At 36.8% G+C, this 23,161-nt stretch overlaps 1 protein-coding gene across 1 annotated transcript in view; it reads right to left on the bottom strand.

The window, feature by feature from the left end:
• Positions 1–23,154, bottom strand: part of LOC139967933 (PDZ domain-containing protein 7-like) — a 31,249-nt gene extending 8,095 nt beyond the window's left edge. Inside the window, exons 1-16 of the mRNA XM_071972156.1 lie at positions 23,015–23,154; positions 13,700–14,219; positions 11,481–11,627; positions 10,582–10,753; positions 9,978–10,115; positions 9,380–9,585; positions 8,176–8,387; positions 7,213–7,393; positions 6,497–6,715; positions 5,847–6,035; positions 4,993–5,162; positions 4,377–4,468; positions 3,612–3,709; positions 2,195–3,173; positions 1,308–1,516; positions 630–730 (exon numbers count right to left, since the gene is read on the bottom strand). Coding sequence (XP_071828257.1) covers positions 630–730; positions 1,308–1,516; positions 2,195–3,173; positions 3,612–3,709; positions 4,377–4,468; positions 4,993–5,162; positions 5,847–6,035; positions 6,497–6,715; positions 7,213–7,393; positions 8,176–8,387; positions 9,380–9,585; positions 9,978–10,115; positions 10,582–10,753; positions 11,481–11,627; positions 13,700–14,072 — 3,486 coding nt within the window. The 5' untranslated portion in view covers positions 14,073–14,219; positions 23,015–23,154. The remainder of the gene's footprint in view (positions 1–629; positions 731–1,307; positions 1,517–2,194; positions 3,174–3,611; positions 3,710–4,376; positions 4,469–4,992; positions 5,163–5,846; positions 6,036–6,496; positions 6,716–7,212; positions 7,394–8,175; positions 8,388–9,379; positions 9,586–9,977; positions 10,116–10,581; positions 10,754–11,480; positions 11,628–13,699; positions 14,220–23,014) is intronic.
• Between the last annotated feature and the right edge of the window lie 7 nt (positions 23,155–23,161).

Here is a 23,161-nt window from a genome sequence, read left to right as displayed (position 1 = left end):
TCTAACAAAAAAACCTGGCTTTCTTTTACCCCCTGTGGGTAATTTTTGGAGCAAATACAATGCGATATAAAGTGACAAATTCATGACAACATAAATATCCACGGTGCAAACCAGTATGTGATGCATGTACACATGATGTAAAATGACATGTTTATTATGAAGAAATATTCTTAAATATCATCATATTTGCCGAGCCTTCTGGCTTTCCACGTACCAATATTCAAAACTGTCGATTTGAACGACAAAAAGAAACTGTTTGCTTCAACAGAAATTGTAACAGAGTGAACGATGCCACCTAGGAGAGGCTGGTTGATAGAGCAGAGGACTTGTAGACCAGTTCTCACTGCTTGGAATTCTGTTTTCACTTGTTCGAACTTTGGCTTTCCTTCTCTCCAACTTAGTATCTCTCATGATTTGAATGTCACAACTAAACCATTGTACCGATAAAATCAATGGCAAATCAAAAGAAAGTAATTCTTAGGTTTGGCAAAAAAGAATTGATGGTTCACTAATATTGGTTAATTAATTAGTAAACTTTGGTAATGCTGAAAGTCAAGGAGGCAGCAGTGAGGATGGTTTTGGGAGGAGGGGGGGGGGGGGTGGGTGGAGAGGAAGAGATGATGTTTTACCTGCAAGGTACCATCTTCAGCTGCTGCACCACCTGGTATGATCTGGTCAATCTTCACGCTAGGTTGGTGCTTGCAATCAGAGCCTCCAGATACACTTAAACCTAGAAGAAAACACACAAAAATTAAAAAAAAAAAAAACAATCTCATATTTCTGACCATTCAAACCAGGGTTAACATTTCACAGTTGACCAATTGTCCGAGACAACCAAATTTCTATTCAGACACAGTTGTTAACAAAAATTCAGACTGTTTTGTTACTGAATACACTCCAATATGTTAAATGATAAATTGGTGTCACCTCTCCATCACTTTAAAACAATAATAGTATTAAGCCCAAGATGCACCTTGAAGGGTTGTTTTACCGATCGGAACCTATGTGTCCTATTCACCAAACCTACACTATTCTCCTTCTGTTTATATATTGTACCTTTTTTGTTATTTAGTTACAATATTTTTTTTACAGACAACCAAGTTTGCGGTTCAGACAAGCAAAAAATATAAGACCTGGTTGTCCAAGAGACAATGTCAGGAAGAATCCTTAAAAATTTGCCATGCAGACCACTCGGATGATTGTTTTAACAAATGATAAGCGATGAATATCATAACACCATGTCATACACTAAAGAAAAGATTGGTTGATCGACAATTTCTGTAACAGCTGTTATCAGTAACACTCACCCAATGAAGGGTTAATTTTATAAAGGTCTACTCTGAATGAATCAGTGGGAGGGGGACTAGATGGCCAAGGAACATCAACCTCAAGGGTACCCTCCATCCTAGCTTCGTTGCCAATCTCACGCAAAGGAGATGGTTCGTAGTCGTCACCTAGGTCACGGTTCCGTACTTGAATGTTCGGGCGCTTCATGTCATTATTAAAACTGGTTTTCCTGATGAAATTATGAGAACAAAAAATGTCATTATTGGAGATATGTTATTACAGTTTATAGACGAATTCTTGCAAAATCAACAAAGCGAAGGTCTTGGCATTTGCTGATCATTGAAGATAAAACAAAACGTCAGTCCAATATAATTTGGAAATGTAGGTCAAAAACAAGGTTAGGGTACCTTAATGCATAAGTTTTTAGCTTAACAGACAGAATTCTTGAAAATTTTGAAAGCACTTCTTGAAGTTTTCCAGTACAAAATTGATTCCAGCACAGACATATTGTTATTTTGTTTGTTTCTATGGAGTGTAATGACCTATGGTTCCCCTCTAGAGGTCAGTCTACTGTATTTTGAATTGAACAATGTTTCTTTATGTAAATATGTTAACACTAGGCCTGTGCTACTCTCATAACAGACAGTACCAAAGCCTAACATAATTTGAATGATCTACACATAAGACTCATAAGACTCTAAAGCTTCTAATTATTGACTCATTATCACAGGTTTAAATTAGCAGCTAATTGCAACCCATTCACGCAAGAAGAAATGACTCATCGTTGCTGTATTAATCAATGGTTTAGTTACATGAGTAAAATAAGAGGTAAACATCAGGTAAGATATGGACTATGTGTGAAGTCTAATTGTAATATGGCCGTGCAACCCAAGGGCCTATAACTTACAAGATTCCTTTCTTTGGAGATGACAATGAACTTCTCTCAGACTCTGCACTGTTTATTGAAAGTTTGTCAAATTCCGAGATGGTAGCGTAGGGTGCTTCCACCGCCATACCAGAATTGATCCGTGAATCCTGATTTCCGCCTTTCTTGGACTTGTTAACCTTGGCGTATAGTGGCTCATCGGGAGAGTTGACGGTGTGACCGTAACCATTGCTGAAGGCGAAGCTCTCGGGAGGCGAGGGTGGCGGAAAGTCCAGCGGGTTGGCGTACAACGGAGGGGGAGGTGGAGCAAAGGGAGGCGGTGGAGGGGGCATCGCAGGTCTCTGCGAAGGTGACGGTGATCTCTGTGAAATAGGTTGGTCCATATCATTCCGTGTTTCGCCTTTAAATCCGTACGAGCCCAGTCTCACAGCGGCCGAACTGCTGTCCGAATCTCCCGAGATTTCGTCGGATTCGGGAGGATAATTCGAACGGGGCGTAAAAGTCTGTAAGGGGCTCTGCTGTCTGACCGGGATTGAAGTGAAGCCTCCTCTGAAGTCCCTCTCTTCTAAAGACGCAGAATGAGGACTATTGTGATTGACCACCGAATTTGCATTCAAGTCTCTTGAAGGGTCCCCTGGCCCTAAGGCCGAGTTCAAACTGGCAAGGACTGCAGCTTCTGACTCACCAAAGGTGAAATTCCGGTTTGATTTCTCCCCGGGTGAGAGTTCGGGGCTTGAGGCGTCGGCGTAGGAATCCTGTCTGGGGATTATCTCTGGATTAGAAGAAATCATTACTTTCTTTCCTCTCAACCTGGTCAGGTTGCTATCCTCGCTGGTCTTAATGTTCACATATTCCGAAGGTCCAACGGGTATGGGTTCGGGGGCGACCAGAGGTGCTGATATGGTAGGTATGTGACTGTACTGGGACCTCTGGGGACCATTATACCCCTCTGACGACTGTGTCTTATGTAAAGATGGATGAACATTTGCTGAAAGTGAATCTGGCAAGCCAAAGGAAAGAAAATTTGAGCCACTTCAAAAAACAAATTTATTAAGGTTTCTTTAATGATCAAAAAAATTAAATACTAGAGGGTCAACAAACCTAAGATTCAAACAGTATTTTATATTAATGAACTCAACAGATATTTCACAAAATGACCATTAGAGTTTCGGCACATTCAAAATAGGTCAATAAGCAACGATACTAATGAGAAATTTTATTGAATTGTCTTTTCATTACCAGAGGAAGGAGAAACATTTGATATACCTTTAAATGATGGTACCAATGTCAGACAATATCTCTTCTTTCCCTGATCAGTATTATTGAGGTTATAAAGATGTGTTATCAACCCCCCCCCCCTGGTCCCCATACTACACTCTATCCAGTTACAGGTGAAACAGAATTATCAACTTGACACCAGTTCTGGTTTTTGGCTTACTTTCTTTTTCCTGTTTCCTGACTAGTTTCATGGCCTCCAGTTCCTTCTTTGAGACAAGTGAATCAAACCTTCCGATGTCTTTAGGAGCAATGAATCCCCTACAAATAGAGAAACAGAGAGAGGTCTTGTAATTGGTGGACATATTGCTCCATGGCATAGGTTGCTATACATTTAGAGCTGAATATGTCACACTATAGTGGATCCAAACTAGACTGTTACTTTAGTTTACCAAAATCATATCAGGAATGATGGAATTTGGATTAAGGTTTTACAAATGGAAAAAGAAAAAAAAAAGGAGAAGAAATACAGATAGTTAATTTGTGGGACACAAAATATTCTGATTTGGAATAAGCAGTAGCTATAGCCTTGCTAAATTAGGAGCAACCAAATGATTGTACCTAAGATATCATAGTTAGAATGTGGGTTATCTAACTATATAAGAATATTACATGCCTTCGTCAGCGTGACATCATGCTACGTTCCAATGCAGCATTAACAATCTGTAGGTCACAGTTGGTAGTGCATTCAAAATGAGTTCATTGGTGGACGAATGCTTTTGTATTTTCAAATCATCGCAATGAGATTTGAGATCTATACCTTTACATAACAAGGATTCCTATTTCTTAAAATATCAATTTTTCATTAACCTAGACTACAGTGTGAACAATGAAATAAAAGTCAATATAGCGCATTTGTTTTGCTTGACTCAATTTTCCCCTCAGTGACAATATTTCTCTTTCATATGGACAAGACAGAGATTCTTACCTGATATCTCGAAGTAAGAGAACTTTCTCAGGTTGATCCAAGATTGCAAGAAGTGGAACAACTAGAGCATCAATGTTACCTTCTTCATCATACTGCAAGAGCAACAGACAAAAAAATGACAAATCTCCATGGTTATGTGACATATAGGAAACTTGAAACCAGCATTCATGTTGATAATATTTGAAGGGAATTTCCTGAAGCACATTTTGGCCAAATGCCTAAAGAGTATTGTTTAATGGCATCTGTTTGTACTGATAGTCATTGGAATGAAGTATTTTTGTGCAGGTTTCAAAAATATGTCACAAAAGCACCTCTTTGAAAAAACGCACTGCCTCCAGTGGTCAGGTAATGAACTGATAATCTTTGAACATTTGAAAACTAATGGTTAATAAACAAATGAGCTTATAATGAGGAAACGTCTGTATGTCTTTAAGGTTTTAATTTTTATAACTCTTGTAATATCTGTTAGGTTTGTATGTCTGTAAAGTCTTGCACATTTATAAGTCCTGTATGTCTTTAACTTTTGTAAGTTTTGTGTATTTGTAAGTCATGCATGTAGGAAGATTTTATCTCAATGTTCGGCATTGCTGTTCCCTAAAGTTTTGATTCTACTTACCCTTTTGATGTGTCTCAAGACAGCTTTACTTTCATCTGGATTCAAAACTTTCTTGGCCGATTCTTCCAACATAGCATGGTGAGACGGTGCTGTTATACTCGCTAACATCACCTGGGTGCCGGCTCCCTGAACAAATAACCCACGTTGCTTCCCAATGCTACCGTACGGAACTGCAAAAAGAAGTTTAATATCTCCTTGATGAAATGTGTCATCTATTTTCTAAATTACTTTTTGAGAGCTGCTTATCAAACTCAAAATGAATAACTAAGAATTGACTAATAACAGTTGCATCACATTTCACTAACATGGAAAAAAAGGGGGGCAGGGGATAAGTCTAACATGGTAATAAGTGAGGACATAATTTGATTAATACGTATTTGCTCTTGTGCTATAAATGTGAAAACTAGCAATGCCTTCTTTAGCTGGAGTCTAACTATCTTACCGAACCAAGCAACTTACCCTTCCCTAAGTTAATACTGAGGAATATGTTTCAGGATATCAACTTGAAGGATTTACCCTGTTTTGTCTTAGCTACAAGTATCATATATATTGTATATGCCACAATCACCCTATCAAACAAGTACACATTTTGCACTTCAATTACAGTAATATTGCAACAACAATACAGGGTAAACTATGACAGAAAGCTCACAAGAGACAATCTAGAATGTTGTAAAACACAAAACACAATTTCAAAACATGTCAAAACAATTGAAGGGATTTCATCATATATATATATATATATATATAGATATATTTCAGTATGTTACTTTAAAACATATACTGCTTTAAATACATATTTCATCTGATCTCCTTCAGAAAGAACAACAGATTTAGTAGTAATTTTGTCCTACCTATGTCTTCTGCTTTGTCTGGAGTACCAGGAGTACCTTTCCTAGTGGCCCATTGACCGCTAGCTTCTAGATTGCTATCGTCCAGATCTGCATCTGAGTCATCTCGTTGCAGCGGCACCCTTCTTTTGACCTTCACGTCCTCCCTGGTCTTACGGAAACTATTCAGAAGTCCGTGCATCTTGCCTCTACCTGATAAAAAAAAAAATAAAAAATTCTTACTTAGATTTGATTTTTAAATTACAGTTGAAACAAAAGATGTTCAAGTTAGTTGAAACAAAATCTGCTGGCCAGATTTGAAAAAAAAGAAAAACATAATGTAAACAATAAATAACAAAAAGCGGTGGATAGCCTCACACTGCAAGCCAATTTGGAATCAACAGTGGCTTCAAATGACCCTAGATGACTTTGACTTATACAAGTTTTGGATGCCCTACTGGAGCCACTGAAGTTATTCTTGAATATATATATATATTCATTCAGCTTTCTAAATAGAAGAATTTTGTTTATTTTCAAACAAAAACTTAACCTCACCTTTGAAATTGAAATATCTTAAGACCGCCAAAGTGATTCCAAGATTATTGATAAATGGATCCTTACCATCAGAATTGAACAACGTAGGAATAAAGAACAGAATGAAATGCGAATCTTACCCTTGCGACCTTTTCTCTCGCCCATGCTTTCGTTGAGTTCTTCATCTGTTTTGGTACCGTCTCTGCTTTTGTTAATGTCATGTTCTTCTTCAACAGCTTCCATTGAGGTCTTATTCTTATGGCCAGACTTGGTTCCAAAGAACATTTCTCTTAGAGTCTTACCCTTTTTCTCTCTTTTGTGGTAGACATCATCTCTGTCTAGCATCGGTCGTTGCTTTTCTGATTTGGAAAATAGAAACAATATTCATTGTCTCAACGAACAAACTAATAAATCGTTAAATGTTTTCGGTGGTCCAATGTACTCTGAGGGATAGACTAAGTGATGCAGTGCTAAAAGTGAGATGCTACGACATTGCACAAATCATGCTCGACATGCATTTCAATAGATCTTCAGACATTGTGGACTTCACTTTGGTATCTTCTGAGTGTCAAAATTTGTTGTCAAATTCGCTAGGCATCTTAGTGGCAGATAAAACTGATTATACTTTGGGAATATTCATATTGTAGGGGATATTGTTTGCCAAGCATAGCACTTGTAATCCGGAGGGTCTTAGTTACCATTACATCATAAAGAATAAACTATTCTGCCCTTATTGAAATTTTGGATTCTTCAAGTACCCTAGAAATTGTCCTGTGTAGTTTGCAAGATGCTAAGTCCCTTAGAACCATCATGAAGTATTATGAAAAGTTAAACCTGGGATGTCTTAAAAGCTTACCTCCTGTAACTTTCATGCTGAACGACCTCCCAAGCTTTCTTCCTTTCTTCTCCCTGACCCTGGGAGGTCCCCTCTTTGTAGGTGTGGATGTTCGTGGAGGTGGTTCCGGTTCCTTCCTGATGGCGTCCTTTCCTCCCTGTGGGTCCTGATGACCTTCCTTAACGCCACCAGAGCTAGGTCCCTGAAAGGTCATTAGAAACCAGAGACATCCGAATATTATAAACAATTGCAAATCATTTACTGTGTTCACTATTATACTTTGTAACATGCCAGATATCATCATTTAACATCATTTACAACATTAGTGTAAATCTAGCCACTGTGGTATTCATACTTGCAATCCTTCCAAAAACTGACGATGTTAACAAGTTATATCTTAAATATATACCCCTTTGGCCTTGTCAGTCGTGAATGAAACACCATGTAAAATGATCTTTTCACATTATGGACATACCTACCCAAGGTATAACATTCATATATCATTCATGAAACAAAAACCATAATGACATGAATGTTTTCTTTAAAACACTACCAGCTCTCCAACTCTCAGAACTTTTAGAAGTTTACAGGAACAAATGAATCGGTTGCTAATGAGTCGTCTCACCCCTTTGTAAAATTTAGAAACGACAATAGCCAAGAACTTGGCACAGGAAGGGTGTGCTTACAGGTGGTCATATCTATGTATTGTTCATTTGTCCAAGTAACGCATCATGAATATTCATTGACACATTGATTTTTGACATGATGCCATACCTAACACCATACCAAACCACCACCCACCCACCCACCATACCACCACCCACATCATGTATGAAACTGAAAACCATCAAGTTACGTATGCTTTCCTCTGAGACATGTCTTCAGCTTCTCTGGTGTCACAACTTGTCAGAAATTCATCAAGAGAAGGAAAAACTGTCACTACTGGTTTGCTTAAACTTTGGAAAGAATATCGAAAGTACTCACAGTGGGGGCGTTTTGCTTTGAGGAATGTTTTGAAGAATGTGAACTAGCTGCGGATGCCGGTCTCTTTATTTCATCGCTGAAGCCTTTGTTGACTGGTTCGTTTCGTACCAGCCAGTCTTTGTTTGGGAGCGGCGCAGACTTGACGGATCCATCGTAAGAGGAAGGCGGAGAAGAAGAAGAACCACCTTTCAGAGGAACTGCACTTTGAGATCCTGTATGTAATGATGAAAGAGGAGTAATATAGAGGGATGCTTCCAAGCACAGATCTGAATCAATTGTTGAAAACTCTTCATCAGGAGGTAACACTTGGATCCAGAAAACATTTGGTAATGTAGATCCCTTGTACTTTGAAAAGGCTTGGTTCAACTTTGACAAATGTATCTGGTGATAACAGCAGGAATGCCATTATAAACTGTTTTCACAGAAAGCATCTGTCTTCAGCACACTCATTATGCAAATAAACTGCATTGTTTGAGACCTTTTTGAGTAATAACTTGCTAATCGTACCAATTTTCTACCACTCCATCATCTTCTAAATTTCAAGAGGGGATTAGATAAAGTAGCCATGCCACCTTTTCTTAGTTATGAAAGATTATCTACAGTCTTTTGTATCCATGAATCTGACACCCATTGAATGTGTTCCCTCATATTGCAGTTTCTCTCTTCAACATTGTATCATGCACATTGCATGTACAATGCATATAGAGTGCATGTACAATGCATATAGAGTGCATGCACAATGCATGTACAGTTCATGCATATTGCATATATAGTGCATGTATAATGCATGTACAATGCATATATAGTGCATGCACAATGCATGTACAGTTCATGCACATTGCATGAAAAATACATATATAGTACAGTGAAGAATCAAACAGCAGTCTTCCAGTTGACTTTGATAAATTACTTGATGCTACTTGATTTTACAATTCAATAAGTATGCAGTTCATCAGCTCGGCTAATCAAAGTCAACAACTTTGAGGTTTTCCAACTTGCATGTTCCATGTCATTGACATGCACTGTTATGAAAAAGTTATGGTGCAACTAAATGTTGTGGATCAAATCAAATTCATTAACTGCACACTCATTAACCTTAACTTGATAAAGAAAGATTGGCAGGTGTCGAAGTCTGAGTACTTTGCTAAAGTTTAGAGAAAATGTTTCACCAACTTCAAGAGCTGCTGCAACCTACAAGACTTACTTGGAGGGGGAGGTAAGTTGTCCTCTATTCTAGGGTATGTTGGTACCTTGTTGGTACTCCTAACCCTCATGATCATGTTTCTTTGGTTACGAATAATCTCCACTGCCTCCGCGTGAGTGATGTTATCAAACTTCTTTCCGTTCACCTCAAGAATCTGATCGCCTGGTTTGATCCCATTCAGCTCAGCTAAACCACCAGGATCAGTTCTAAAAGTTGAAGAAAAAACAAAAAAAATAAATAAAGAAAGAAACATGAAGAAATCCTGATGATTATATTAATCATATCAGCAGAACTTGACTTTGAAAACAATGATTAGGGGAGAAGCAAAATTTTTCAAAAACTTTTTTTAACTACAGCCCTTAATTGCCCTAAGATCACATTGCATTGCAGTGGCTGAAAGTGATCATATTTTATCATAATCACGGGATGATAAACTCAGGTGGACTACTGACAATGATACTTCCCATTGCAATTTCATAAAAATAAAAAAAAATTAATTCAAAGATCTCATTAAATTAGTAACTATGCCAAAGTTGTCTTACCTTTAACCTGTTGGCCAATACAAAAACAATATTTCACATAAATGAACTTTCCTTACCTAGAAACGAAAACACCCAGTCCATATTCACTCCCACCGCGAATGTTGAAACCAATAAACTGATGATGTTCATCTAACTGAATCAGAACGGTCCTCTCTTTATCGATGCTTGCATTTACGTTGCCTCTGCTCTCGAACCTATAGAATGAGAAAAAACAACAAGTTTTTAATATTGGTCAACAGATAATATCGCTCGTTGGCTAAATTTGTAAGGTGAGCACACTTACAAAGAAGTTGGCAGACAAGAAAAGCAGGATGGAGAAAGAAGGGGGGAAAAAAAGAAAAAAGATACGGCTGCAAGAGATTATAAGTCAGTCTCTCAATCTTCCTTTATTAAGTAACTGTTTTTTATAGATTATGTCAGTTGGCTGTTAAAATATAGAAGCTTAGTAGCATTGACAACAACATTAGAGATTAAATGGATTCTAGCATTCATGAACCAATTACATTTCTCAAAGGGATACTTCCTAAAATCAAGTTACAAAGAGCATGTCTTGTTTTCTTACAACAATTTCCAAATTTCCAATTTTCCAAAATCACCAAGAAATGCAAGACATTTGAAATAAATCTTAAAATATGCTGGTATAAAATAATCAAGCAATACCATTTGCCATCCTTTCTGTCTTTGTGCGATGTCTTCTTTGGAGGTGTTACTACTTTCATTTTTAGCCTGTTGCTGCTCCTGAGAACAGTGCTAGCTGTGTGGATAGGGATTACTTCAAAACTGATATTATTAACCTCCAAGAGCTGGTCACCGGCTTGAAGACCGCTCATCTCTGCGAAGGATAAAAAAGAGAACAGGACTAAAGTTTGCTCGAATAAAATGATAAAAGATATTTTGTTAATTTCAAGGAATTCACAGATGAGATCATTGTTATCATGATCCATATCCCAACGTGAAATTTTGTGAGCATAAACGAATGTCTTGTAAATAAGCTGAGTATGTAATTAATGAATTATGTTAGCTAACATTTGAAAGTTCTCCACACAAGAGGACATCTGAATAATACTCAATTATCATTGTAACTGATGTTTGAATTGCATAGCATGAACAAACATATAAGCAATAAATGTAAGGGTGTCACAAATTCATGTTTTTTATGGAATTAGTGGATTACAAGTATTAATTAATCAAACATATTACCAGGCATAGATTCAGGGAAAGGGGGGGGTGCAACATCCCTCCTAGTTAAACCCTTGATCTACCCCTGATTACAATATCAATTGAGCCCAAAATCTCGTAAATGTTATCCCAGCTTTTGACCGTCATAAACTGACTGTCTAACATGACTCACCAAATGAAAGGAATAGAGATGAAATTGTTCACATGACCCATCCTTACAAGTAAAAGAGTATGGCAAAAATGTGAATTTGCATCACATATATATCTAAATACTAGATCATTCACGAATATATACCGTATGTACAGTGCTGCAAAGTACTACTTTATTACCGAGAATGTTATCAAAATCAGTTGTAGACTTTGCCTGATGTTTCTATTACCTGCATCTGAATCTGGTTCAACTCTTGCAACAAAAATGCCCATTTTCTGTTCTGCTCCTCCTTTGATGATAAAACCAATGTCCTCTCCCTCGGTATCCACGGTGATGATTCGAGAATCATCTACCGGGCTGAGCATCCCGTTAGGAGCTGTGAATCAACATAAATTAACAGTAATGTCTTTTTTGATGAACCACTTGGCTGGATTTAGAACTTACATTATACAAACTGTACTTCCCACCAGATCCTGACATTGGTATACTGTACAAAAAATAGTACATATTTTGTTATTCTGTGTGATTGTATTTCTATTTTGAAAAGAATAATGACATTGTTTGGACAGGATGGGATTTGCACCAAGGACCTCAGGAATGCAAGTCCTGTGCTCAGATACCAACTGAGCTATAAAGTCCTCAGTTGCTAGCGATCCTGATGAAACCATACATAGCTGGGGGGTACCAGTCAGAAGCCACAGTTCATTGCATACCGTGCTACAACAGTAGGAATCACACCTCACTTTTATTCAATACAACCAGTGTTCGATTTTTCCGGTATCGCATCGCAAAATGCGATCCAAAACGACAAACTTGCGAGACGTTTCCGAATCAGCATCGCACATTGTGCCGATTTGTGCGATACAAATTCCTAGTCAGATTTGGGAGCAAATACTCAAACCTTAACTTACGAACTGTCGATCACAATGTAGAAGTTATAATTTATTGAGTTTATACTCAATGTACAACTTATTCACTTGACCGTATAGCGAAAAAAAACCTGAAAAAATAATATCCTACCATAGTTAAGTGTAAAGCAAATAGCCTAACCACCTCGGCGGTTACGGATCTCACGTAACTAAAAGGTTCCCTGGCAACGTGCCAAAAAAATGTTAACAAACAGGTGTTACACAGGGGATGAGCTCACAGTTGTTGGGAAGGTACCTGGGCAAATTCGCAGCACATGTACCGTGGTACAGTAGTTGGGTATAGGGTTAAACACTGCAGTTGTAAAAATGTATGCATAGTGCATGCTATTCATTGTTAGGCAGTCTAGAAACCGGGCTTTGCTGAACGATGTTTGTTTCATAATATCGGAAGTTTTGTAAGTTGCACTTTTTAAAGATTGAAAGACAAATTAAATCTCTTTTCATTTTATAACATAATATAGCTACTTTAACTTGTCATTTTAAAATTTTCATCAGTTTCGTGACAATTTTAATAAAAAAAGTTGTCAGTATTTTGCATCCTCAACTGCGAATTTTTTCATCGCCAGACATCGCAAAAAATGACAATTTTCGGGGGCTTTCGCCCCCAGGATCCCCACGAGGGGTTCTACCCCATGACCCCACCATAGCCCTAAGACGGGCCCCTGGACACCACGCATTTATGCTCGCACGTTACGCGTGCTAGGCAGTCGAACACCGGCGGGAAATCAGCAGTGTGTTCGCGGGAAATTGAACAAAGTTTTCCAACACTGCTGAACTGTGCAGTTACTGTATGCATCATGTTCAAGGTTTTCACAGAGGCCTTTGAGGAAATGAATGGTTAGTACAGTGTATACAGGCCAAGGTTCACGAAGGTCATTGGTTATATTCGCGCGCCGTAGACGTGTTTTTAGATGTTACGGAGAGTCAGGTTTCCATGGATATTATTCGAAAATGAATCTGAGTTTAACTGACTCTAAAGAAATGGATCGTCTTGGGCAGATTAACAAATCATTGCAAGTATAAATAAGTACAGGTAGCTCTGCTGTTAAAAAGAAAAGTTAAATATCAGTTTGCTGTTATCGGCAATTAGGCATAATTTTACTGATACAGATATGCTGCCGATATTGCAAATATCGGCCGATACCGATATTGAAAACGATTATCGTAGCAACACTAGTATAAATAATAATAATAAACAAACATTTTCTAGTTAATACATTGATTGCCAACATTTGGTCCGTTTTGTGGTAATTTCAAAACTGCTATTCAATATTGGGGAACTGCTATGCAACAAAAATATTGTATAGCAATTGTCGAAATTTGTTGCTATGCAATTTTTTGGCCATAAGTCGAACACTGAATACAACCCAAACTGAGGCAGGAATTTCAAGAGAAATTAAGCATTTCACGAAATACGAATTTAAGTTTATCAACAACAGAACACTGACTGTGGAATTCCCCCCCCCCCCAAAAAAAAATGCAATAACTCTCTAGAGGTATGGAACACCAGTAGACTTACACTGAATCCAGTCTGAATGGTTAGAGGTAGGTTGACTACTCCTACCGTGCCAACTGGGCATTCTCCGCCAAACGTTATCACCGACAGGTGGTGGTGGTTGGTAAGGGTGAGCCATCTTCTTGTACGGTGCCGTGTCGTCGAATTGTCGCAGGTGACCGGGCGGCACGAGCCCCCGAATTTCTCGAAGCAGGTCTAACTTAGTCGGCGTGTCCAAGGCACTCTTCAAGCATGTCATAAGACGATGTACGTCTTTATAGGTCTGATACTGCTTCAGTACGTCATGTAAATAGTCTCTCTCTGATTCAGTGAGTAGAAGTCTAGCTTTCTTTTGAAACGACCTGAGGTTTCTCTGCCGATCCTCGTCCGAGAACATGATGCAATATGTTCGCAGTGTGTCCTCTGGGGGTAAGCAAACTGTACTGCATTTAAACAAGAAGGTTGACTGTCGTTTCCTAGTTTATTTTCCCCTTTCCACTTTGTTCAATTCCATTTTAGGAAAATGATGAAATATTCCAAGATCCTATCGATAGAAAAAGAAACAGTGATTACTATACTTTCAAAGAAAAGTTCATAAAATTGTTAATAGAGCCCTAGAGAATGAAAAAAAGCTAACTGTAGGATAATGCCATTGCTTGAAGATGTTAACTGTATTTTCAACTGCTAGAGCCTGGCAGACTACAGGACTCGATATGCATGGAAAGTTTAACAGATACGTCTTTGAAAATTAAGTTTTATATCAAAATGTATTAATGCTCATAATTCTCACAAGTAACATCTTAGAAAAGATTTTTTTTAGGTGCCATGGAAATTGACTTCCTGTCCACCCTCAACAACACCTCTCCCCTCCTCCCCGGTTCCTTCCACTTAGGAAATTTATATGAGAGGTAAAACTTCGGCCACAAAGAGCCATTTGAATTTAATAACACCGAACTCTGTTAGTGTTGACATTGAGAATACAGTAGGCTTAACTGATCACTGTAATAAACGTATTCTCCCTTCTCCAATATTGTAAAAAATTCGAAAGCATACTAATACTTCAAACAAGTTAACCTTCAGTTTCTTATCCTACACTCTGTGTTTTTGTCTGAAAGCAACCAATGAATGAAGGTAGCAAAAATGATTTATTCACTGCTGCACATACACAATAGGACCCTGTGTGATTCGTCTCCATAAAAATTTAGATAGCCTGACAATAAGGCAGAAGCTGTAACCATGGTAACCCATTATATGCTGATCTTGAGTTTCCTTCCAGGGTTAAAGAAGTAACCAAAAGTCAATAACTGAAGTCTTTCGATGAAGTTCAATAATATAAGCGAGTTAGATACCACACACAAATGGCTGGTTTCAATACACAATCATGGCAAAAGGTTGTATGAATAATTGGCTCATGGCATTTGTATCTAGTGGGGGATTTTTAATCCAAGTTGATAGGTGAAAATATTATTCAAGGTAGGAGTGGGAAAGGGGGGGGGTCTTCAAATACCAGGAAATAATCCAGTAGCTTTACATTTGCAGAGCAGGTTTAGAATTGATCATTTCATGTTTAATATAGAATAGTGAACCTACTAAAGGTACTGCAGAAAAGTCTGAAATACAACTTGGTCAATTTGTGAAATATACTTTGCTAAAATTTTTCCTAGGATACCCATAACAATGTGTAATGAAAGAGTTTCCCTGTAAAGCTAAAAAATAATGGAAGTGTCACGAAAGTAATTTGAGGAAACGGGGCAAAGTTTTAATGGTTGTCTGAGACGAACAAATTTCTGTTCCGACGACCAAACATGAGCTTTGGAGGTTGTCTGGAGGACCACTTGTTGTTTACATCAAATTCACATTGCAATGTATTAAACATAATACCACCCACAATGATCAATTGGTATTATCCTCTATCACTTTGGAGATATACTGAAATAAACAATAATAGCAGTAGGCATATGATCCACCTGAAGGTACAGTTTAACTGGCCCAATCCTGGTGTTCAATATACCAAAACCTAAACATCTCTCCCACAATGTACAAATTGTTGTATACATGTGCTACTTTTTGGGGACAACTAAATCTGCTCTTTGACAACCAAAAAGTAGGACTCTGTTGTCTGAAGGACCAAAAAAAAGGAGTATATCTTAAAAAATTGCCCTGGAAGGGCATATCAAATTTTATATTCTGACCAAATCATGTAATTACTGACCAGTGACTGGCTATCCCTCAATCTAGCTGACAGATATATGCTGACTGGCTAGCAATTGAATACTTTCAGTAGTTCAATACAGTGAATCATTTGAATGTTTTTGTTTGAAACCCTTTCAACATTAATTTTCCGTTTTGAAGATAAAAGTAGTACTGTTGATAATAACTGATGATGCCATGGCTCTCTTTCTTGGTTTTGGCAATTTTTTTTTATTTCAAGCTACCTGATCATTCGGGCTGTAGTGGCTGAGTATAAAACCAACAAATTTTCAACTTAAATGCAACACTTCTTTACAGTTTAAACACAATTAATAACTTTTATCATTTAGAGACACATAGATCAATTCTATGGTGATACTTGACTGCAACACTTAACAGTGAAAATACAATACCTTAGAAAATAATTTAGATACACACCAATTATTTAGTTATACATGAATGCAACACTTCTATACTGTGAATGCACAATAATTTAGACAAAAGTCAATTATAAAGATATTATAATACATCAATGCAACAGAGCTTGATGTAATTTCGAAACGTTCACAATGACTGTGGTCTAGCAATATGGGGGGCTTGGGGGCACCAATGGTGCATGGGTCTGTTCACGTTAAAGCGCCCAAATTAGCATAAATGGCATTTGGAGCATTGTGACAAGATAATTAGAGATTCTAGAGATACAAATATTATCCCCATGGATAGAGTCCACCTAGCTGTACCTACCATAGCATAGACAATTTCCTGAGATATGCATATGGTATGCTATACTCCCAGAAGTGCCGAAATGTGGACGGAAAATGTTGCCATTTTCAAACTGCACAATTTGTACTTTGATCTATTCTACACTCCAAAAGAGGATTACTCCAAATTTTGTCATGATTGAACTTTGTGGCTATAGGTTCCCTCTCATAAATATTTCAGAAAATTTCATCGATGAATTTGCGAATTATTGCGAAACTGGACCAGTGTTTCAGACATCACTTTTTCCGTCCACATTTATACACTAATTTATGAGTGGCATAGTTTGGGGTTAAATAACAAATGTTGAAAGTGGTGTCCCTTTTCAATACTGTCATAGTTGTATCAAATAAAATATATATCAGATGCATGGCCATTCAGCCACATTTTACTACACGATAAAGTTAAACAACATGCAAAATGTTTCCGTCCACATTTTGGTGATGTCCGAAACGTCATGAAGCAACTAATATATGAAGTATGTTAAAACCCACAAGACTGTTTTGTTACTCTAATTAAAGCATAAGTACTCCCTCAACTACAGTATGTACATGACACATTTCCACTCATCCGTTTTGATTTTATAACCATTTCAATTTTTCCGTCCATGTGTGTGATGTCCGAAACACCAGTGATGTCCGAAACAAGTTTTAATTAATATTGCTTTATGCTGCTTGAAAAAAAGACACAATAGATGAGCACTTCATATATTATGACAAGTTCTATTGTTACAAACATACATACTGCACTACTCAAAGTTTTTTCCATCTTTACCAAATATTATAGCAAAATAACCTTAAAAGTATGTTTCGGACATCACCATGTGTTTCGGACATCACTTTTGTGAATCCAACATATTGTAAAACAGCACTAGTTTCCACTGAATGATTCAATTGGTTGATTTCAGTGTGCTAGAATACACTAAGTTCCTACAACAGAATGCTTCTAAACTTTTGGTGTCATTTGACCAACATGTATTCATCTTTTGATGACTTGTGACAAGTCTAAAATGATATTCTACATATTTGGGTATGAATGTTACTGGGAACATCAAATTACTTGGATTTTTGTAGAACTGACATCATTAACACTACAATTTTCCATCATTTAGTACTGAAGAAGTTAAAAAAACCTTTAGTGAATTTTTTCTGACATATATATACAGTACATGTATCAGGATGCCATCACAGTATACAGTACATTAGAAAGTAATGCTGTAATTGTCTGCTATAGCTTGAATCAAGCTATTTGTCACAACCATAGAAAGCCTATTTATAGGCTAAAAGAACTACATCAAAGGGCACGTGGCTACCATGCATGGACTGTCATGTGATGTGTTCCAGCTTCCATGGCGGTACCAATTTGATATTTCCCAATATCATATTGAGAATTGTAAAGTTAATTACACACAATTGGAATAGGCCTAGACGAGTTCTGTAGCACAGTAGCTCATGTTTCTATCACATCGGTCTACAGCATAGTATGACAACGTCACTTTGAAAAACTGAACACCGTTCAGTGTCGTCTGTCGCTCTATATGTTTGGAATCAGTGTGCATCTATAACACCCTATGTCAGAGCAGTTTAACTGTTGATGGGAACTTGATGGTTGTCAAGAAAAGCTACCAGTACTTTGGGAAGATGTTAGCTAAGTAGTAGGACCGTGGAACGTCTTTGGTGATCTAACCTATAAATGTTGGTCAACGACTATAACTATAATGTTAAGGTACAGACATTGCTAGGTAACTGTGTGTTGATTGCTGCTCGAAGCCCAAATATACATTTACTGTACTAGTTAGTAAACCACAATGGGCAATGTGGAGATTAATGCAGTATATCAGATTATTAGTACCACCCTGGAACACATTACAGTACATGACCCTCTATGACTGATAATGCGGATTTACCGTGTGATGAAACCTCCAGGTTTACTTGATGGTGTCAACAGTATTAATACACAGAGTGGTGCATCATGCATGACCATGTTTTCATTCTGAGTTGCTTCAGACTTCAGAGCTTTAGTGATATGTATACAGATTACAGATATTTATCATTATGAAACTTAAGGATAAAGCTGAGCAATTTGCTGAGCTGCTGTATATCATAACATCTAGGCCTTATACTTAAATGTAAGTTTAGGCCATAAGCTTAAATCATAACAATCTTACAAAGTAAATCATTTAATACATATATGTGACAAGGAGTATTTGTACAAACCATGAATACTTGTTTTTCACATTATAATAGCCAAGGCATAATGATGAATCTCAATAAAGAAGGATATTTTAACTAGTACTTAGATTACTACTACAGCAGTATAGCCTACTACTGTTGCTTAGCTGGGCCAGTGGAAGCAATCTTCAACATTGGCAGATCCAGCTCAAAGGTGCATGAGGAGGTGGTGGGAGCGGGTGGGTACCATTTGAAGGGGTGCAAAATAGTTGATATTGCTGACATTACAAAATAGGACCAAGCATTCTAGTAGAGTTTAGGATATGATACCTTCCCTCTGAAAATTGTTTAAATAGTATACTCAATGATACTAGCTACAACAGGTGGGTGCCAAATTAGCTATGTACAGTAGGGATGTCTCCTGTGTACATCTGTATATTTATTAAATGGTAAATATTTGCTGTTTGTTTCAATTATTGCAGACTTCATCTAGATAATGATGGAAATGTGGAAACCGTAAAATTTAAAAAGAATTCTATAACCCTTTTGGGGTAAAAATTTCTTTGCAGTCAATAATAATACCATTTTCTGCAAAATAATACATAAGTTGATGTTTCTGGGAAGTGTTGGTGAATGCTGGCCATGCAAAAGGTATGCTGGACAGGTAACGAATGTGGTGAAGCAGAGATTAACTTTATGCAAATGGTGATCAATGAATGGTTACTATGTGGAGTGTTATTGAGTTTTAGCTCAGTGGTTAACGCCGGTGCCTTTCAATCATTAGGTCCCGAGTTTGTGTCACTCCAAGATTAATGTATGTCGTCAAGTTACAGAGTTGTTGACAATTGACAATTCATAATCATGGACATTAATATGAATGTAAGAGACTGATTTTTGGTCAGCTTGCGGCTTTGATAAGCCAATGATGGCTTCTTCGCGAGTTCCTGCTTGCAGGAGGATCTAAACTACATGTGTGTATTTTGGATATATGTATGAATTGAGTATATAGTAAACAGTAATTATTCATTTACATTAAATAGGGTTATCATTTACACCAAGCCTTCAGATTTTCACTGATCACCTATCTTTTCACCTATAGGCTCTGTCCAGATGTTCAATTTGAAATGTGCCTCAGGGCATTTGCTTTTTTCCAAGAATTTACAGTGCCATTATTTTTCAGTACACCTTGTTGATTTCCCAGTCTATGGTGTTTTAATAAACTGCATTCCCTCAAAAATTCATAATATCTAGTGTAAATCTGCTACTGACTGACTGTTGTGCTCAGACTTTTGTTGCTTGAACAGGTTTGAATAGCAAAAATATTACTTCATATTGTTGTTATGCAGCTTTGTGAACATTTTTCCAAGGTGATGTCCAAAACATTCAGTGATGTCTGAAGCACTCATAAAAAATAACTTTTAATGAACACTGAGGATTTGAACTACTGTATAATAAGTTCAAAACTGTCATTATACCTTGTAGGTAGCTTGTCAACAACAAAGACCCCTTTGTTACAAATTTAACTTTTGATATGATATGCATTGTGTAGAAAACATAACAGGGATGCACTAATACAGCTGTGGTGATGTCCGAAACATAGTCCAAGACAGTCTAATGCAAATCTATAAAACAAGTGTCTGCATTTTTCATTATTCAAATGAATTTGATGCTGTTTGTTAACATATCCTGATGTACTGATATAAGTATTAACAAGCATGGCCTTCGTTTAATAATTGTCTTGTTGATCACTTGGATCCAAGTATCCATTTTCTTTGTTTTGAACTTGGAACCTATGAAGGGTCCATAGATCTCTTTTGGTACAGGTATCAACTTACTAAAATGCTTTTCTATTCATTATTATTGCCATTAAATGAACATCATTTGGTTTATTACTAAATATTAGGTTTAATATATTAGGTAAACCATTGGTGGGTGATGTCCGAAACAAGATCATTTTGGGGGGTGATGTCCGAAACAAGAGTCAAGAAAAAAAAAAATTTGAGAGGACATGACCCTGAATTTTCAGCTTTTGGTTAATATATGTGCTTATGTTGTGGTTTAATTTTATAGTATAATTGTAACTATTAATTTCAATTTTGTTCTTTAAAGAAAAACTTTTTTAACTTTATTTCAGGAAAAATTGAATATTTTCTGACAATACTCTAATATTTTTTAAAAAACATCATCGATATCATTGAAAACTTGTCTAACAATAGCGAATTTTGTGTTAATGAAGAAAATAAAAACAGAATTCCCAAATGTAGCAGCAATGGAATGACACACCACCATTAAAAAAAGAACAAATTTTGGAAAATTTATAGATTGTCACACTTTCAACCATCTTGAATATAATTTCCAGAATAGTTTAAGCTCTGGTCAATTCTGATTCATAAATTGCAGATATTAGTTATGTTATTTACTTAGAACAGAAGTTCTTTACTGTAATTTGAAAATTTGGTACCTCAGGCAACCAAATTGGGCGCTTTAACGTGAACAGACCCGCATACCAATACCATTAATTGACCAGGGATTGCAAATGTCAATTTGTTAAGGACACTAATGGCACTGTTTCCTGTTCATTTCTGACTTTGATGTGAACATTGAAAGACAATGGAAATGTCAAATTGATTTTTTCCAAAAAATATTTGAATATTTTCATTATCAAGTCATTGTTGCTTATAAGATTTCCAATTATATCTAGGTTAAGCAGCTTCTTTAGCTTTGCTAAATATTCAGGTGACATTTATATCTGGGGGATTTGGTCATGTTGTAAAATTTTCACCAGAAACTCATATAGTATGATAGAATGCAGTAATTGTATGTTCCCTAAATTGGTATACTGTGTTATAAATATGTAGCATAGCACTGCGCTAATAGACACTGTAGTTGCTGTGTTTGTTAGTCAAATTGTAACCACTTTTTCAATTCTCAATTTTAATCTACATAGCCTTAAAAGAAATGGCCAAAATTCTGACAGTGATACTAACAAACATCAATTTTGTATTTTGAGACACTTTCGTGCAATATTTCACTCATGTAGTGGAATCATACAGTGAACTTTAATGCATGCATAACATAATTAGAGAAATGTTTTTCTCTTCTCACGCTGTTTGACTCCTGACCTTAACAAGTATACAGTTAATGCTCTCTATCAATACTGTAAGGTGCAATTTGATCAACCCATAGATGACATTACATATAGAACTAAACAGCTATCCTTTAAAAGAACATTAAAGCCCTTACTATCACAAACATACCGCATGCCATCATACTATACAATACCGGGAATAGTTTATACAGATTGCATCGCAAAATGGTTAAATTGCTTTACAATTACAAGTGCAAAGATGTATAGCAGATTTTTGCACAGGAAGCAAAATATTTTATAAGAGAAAAAATTCTTAGCCTCCAAAGCTTCTACACAAACTTTGAACACTATAATATTCCCTGCAATATATATCGAATGCTGGTTATCACAAAATTTGAAAACAAATTATCCAGCAATAATTATTTGCTGTCTTTTGACTAGATGTGCCAATAAATATTATTAAACAGGAACAATATTTTATCCTTTGAATTAAAGCTGCATTTTAATTTTGGTCAGTAATTTTACCAAGCCCTTTGGGTAATACTCAAAGAAAGATTGCATTTGGTCAAACTGAGAGCCACACAATTCATAATTCCTGTGTTTCTTCACCAACTAAAGGTTGGATTACACTATACAAAGTATGAATTAGCCATAGGGGCCTAAGTCACTGCTGATTCTCAACATTCCATCACTTTACCCCACAATAATAACTGATTTGGCCTAAGTTAGTTATGGGTAGGTTAGTACTATTTCTTGGACTTTGACATATATAACGATAAAATAAATAGTAATGCATGATCAAAGCAAATTTGGCTATAGGCTATTGAGTCAGTACAACTGTTTTATTGTCTAAATTAGTGGCACTGGTGTTGTACTATTGCCAACACAAACCCCATTTCGTATTGTATACTATTGTGGCCTTGAATCAATACTGCAGTGGCTCATACTATATACTAGGCTATACTGTGTTACTGTGCAGCCACGGTAAACATAGTGTAACAGGTAGAATACGGCTCACGTTTATGCTACTTTATTTTCTTAGTTATGACAGCCGGTCAAACTTCCTACCAATCATCCGACTCGCTATTGCTATCAAACGTTTGGTGAAAGATTATAAAGAAGACAACATACCTGATAAGAAAGACCACGAGATTTTAGAACATTTTTACCGAAAAGTGTCAAGTCAATTTCATTGACAACCGACATCGGCGTCGTTAGCAATGGCGCTCATCCGGGCTTTTGTTCTCAAGGGGTCATCGACCAGCTTGGTACTACTGT

The sequence above is a fragment of the Apostichopus japonicus genome, chromosome 5, assembly GCF_037975245.1.
Source record: "Apostichopus japonicus isolate 1M-3 chromosome 5, ASM3797524v1, whole genome shotgun sequence".
Lineage (NCBI taxonomy): Eukaryota > Metazoa > Echinodermata > Holothuroidea > Aspidochirotida > Stichopodidae > Apostichopus > Apostichopus japonicus.
The sequence above is the reverse complement of the archived record's forward strand: the minus strand, read 5'-3'. Positions and strand labels throughout refer to the sequence as shown.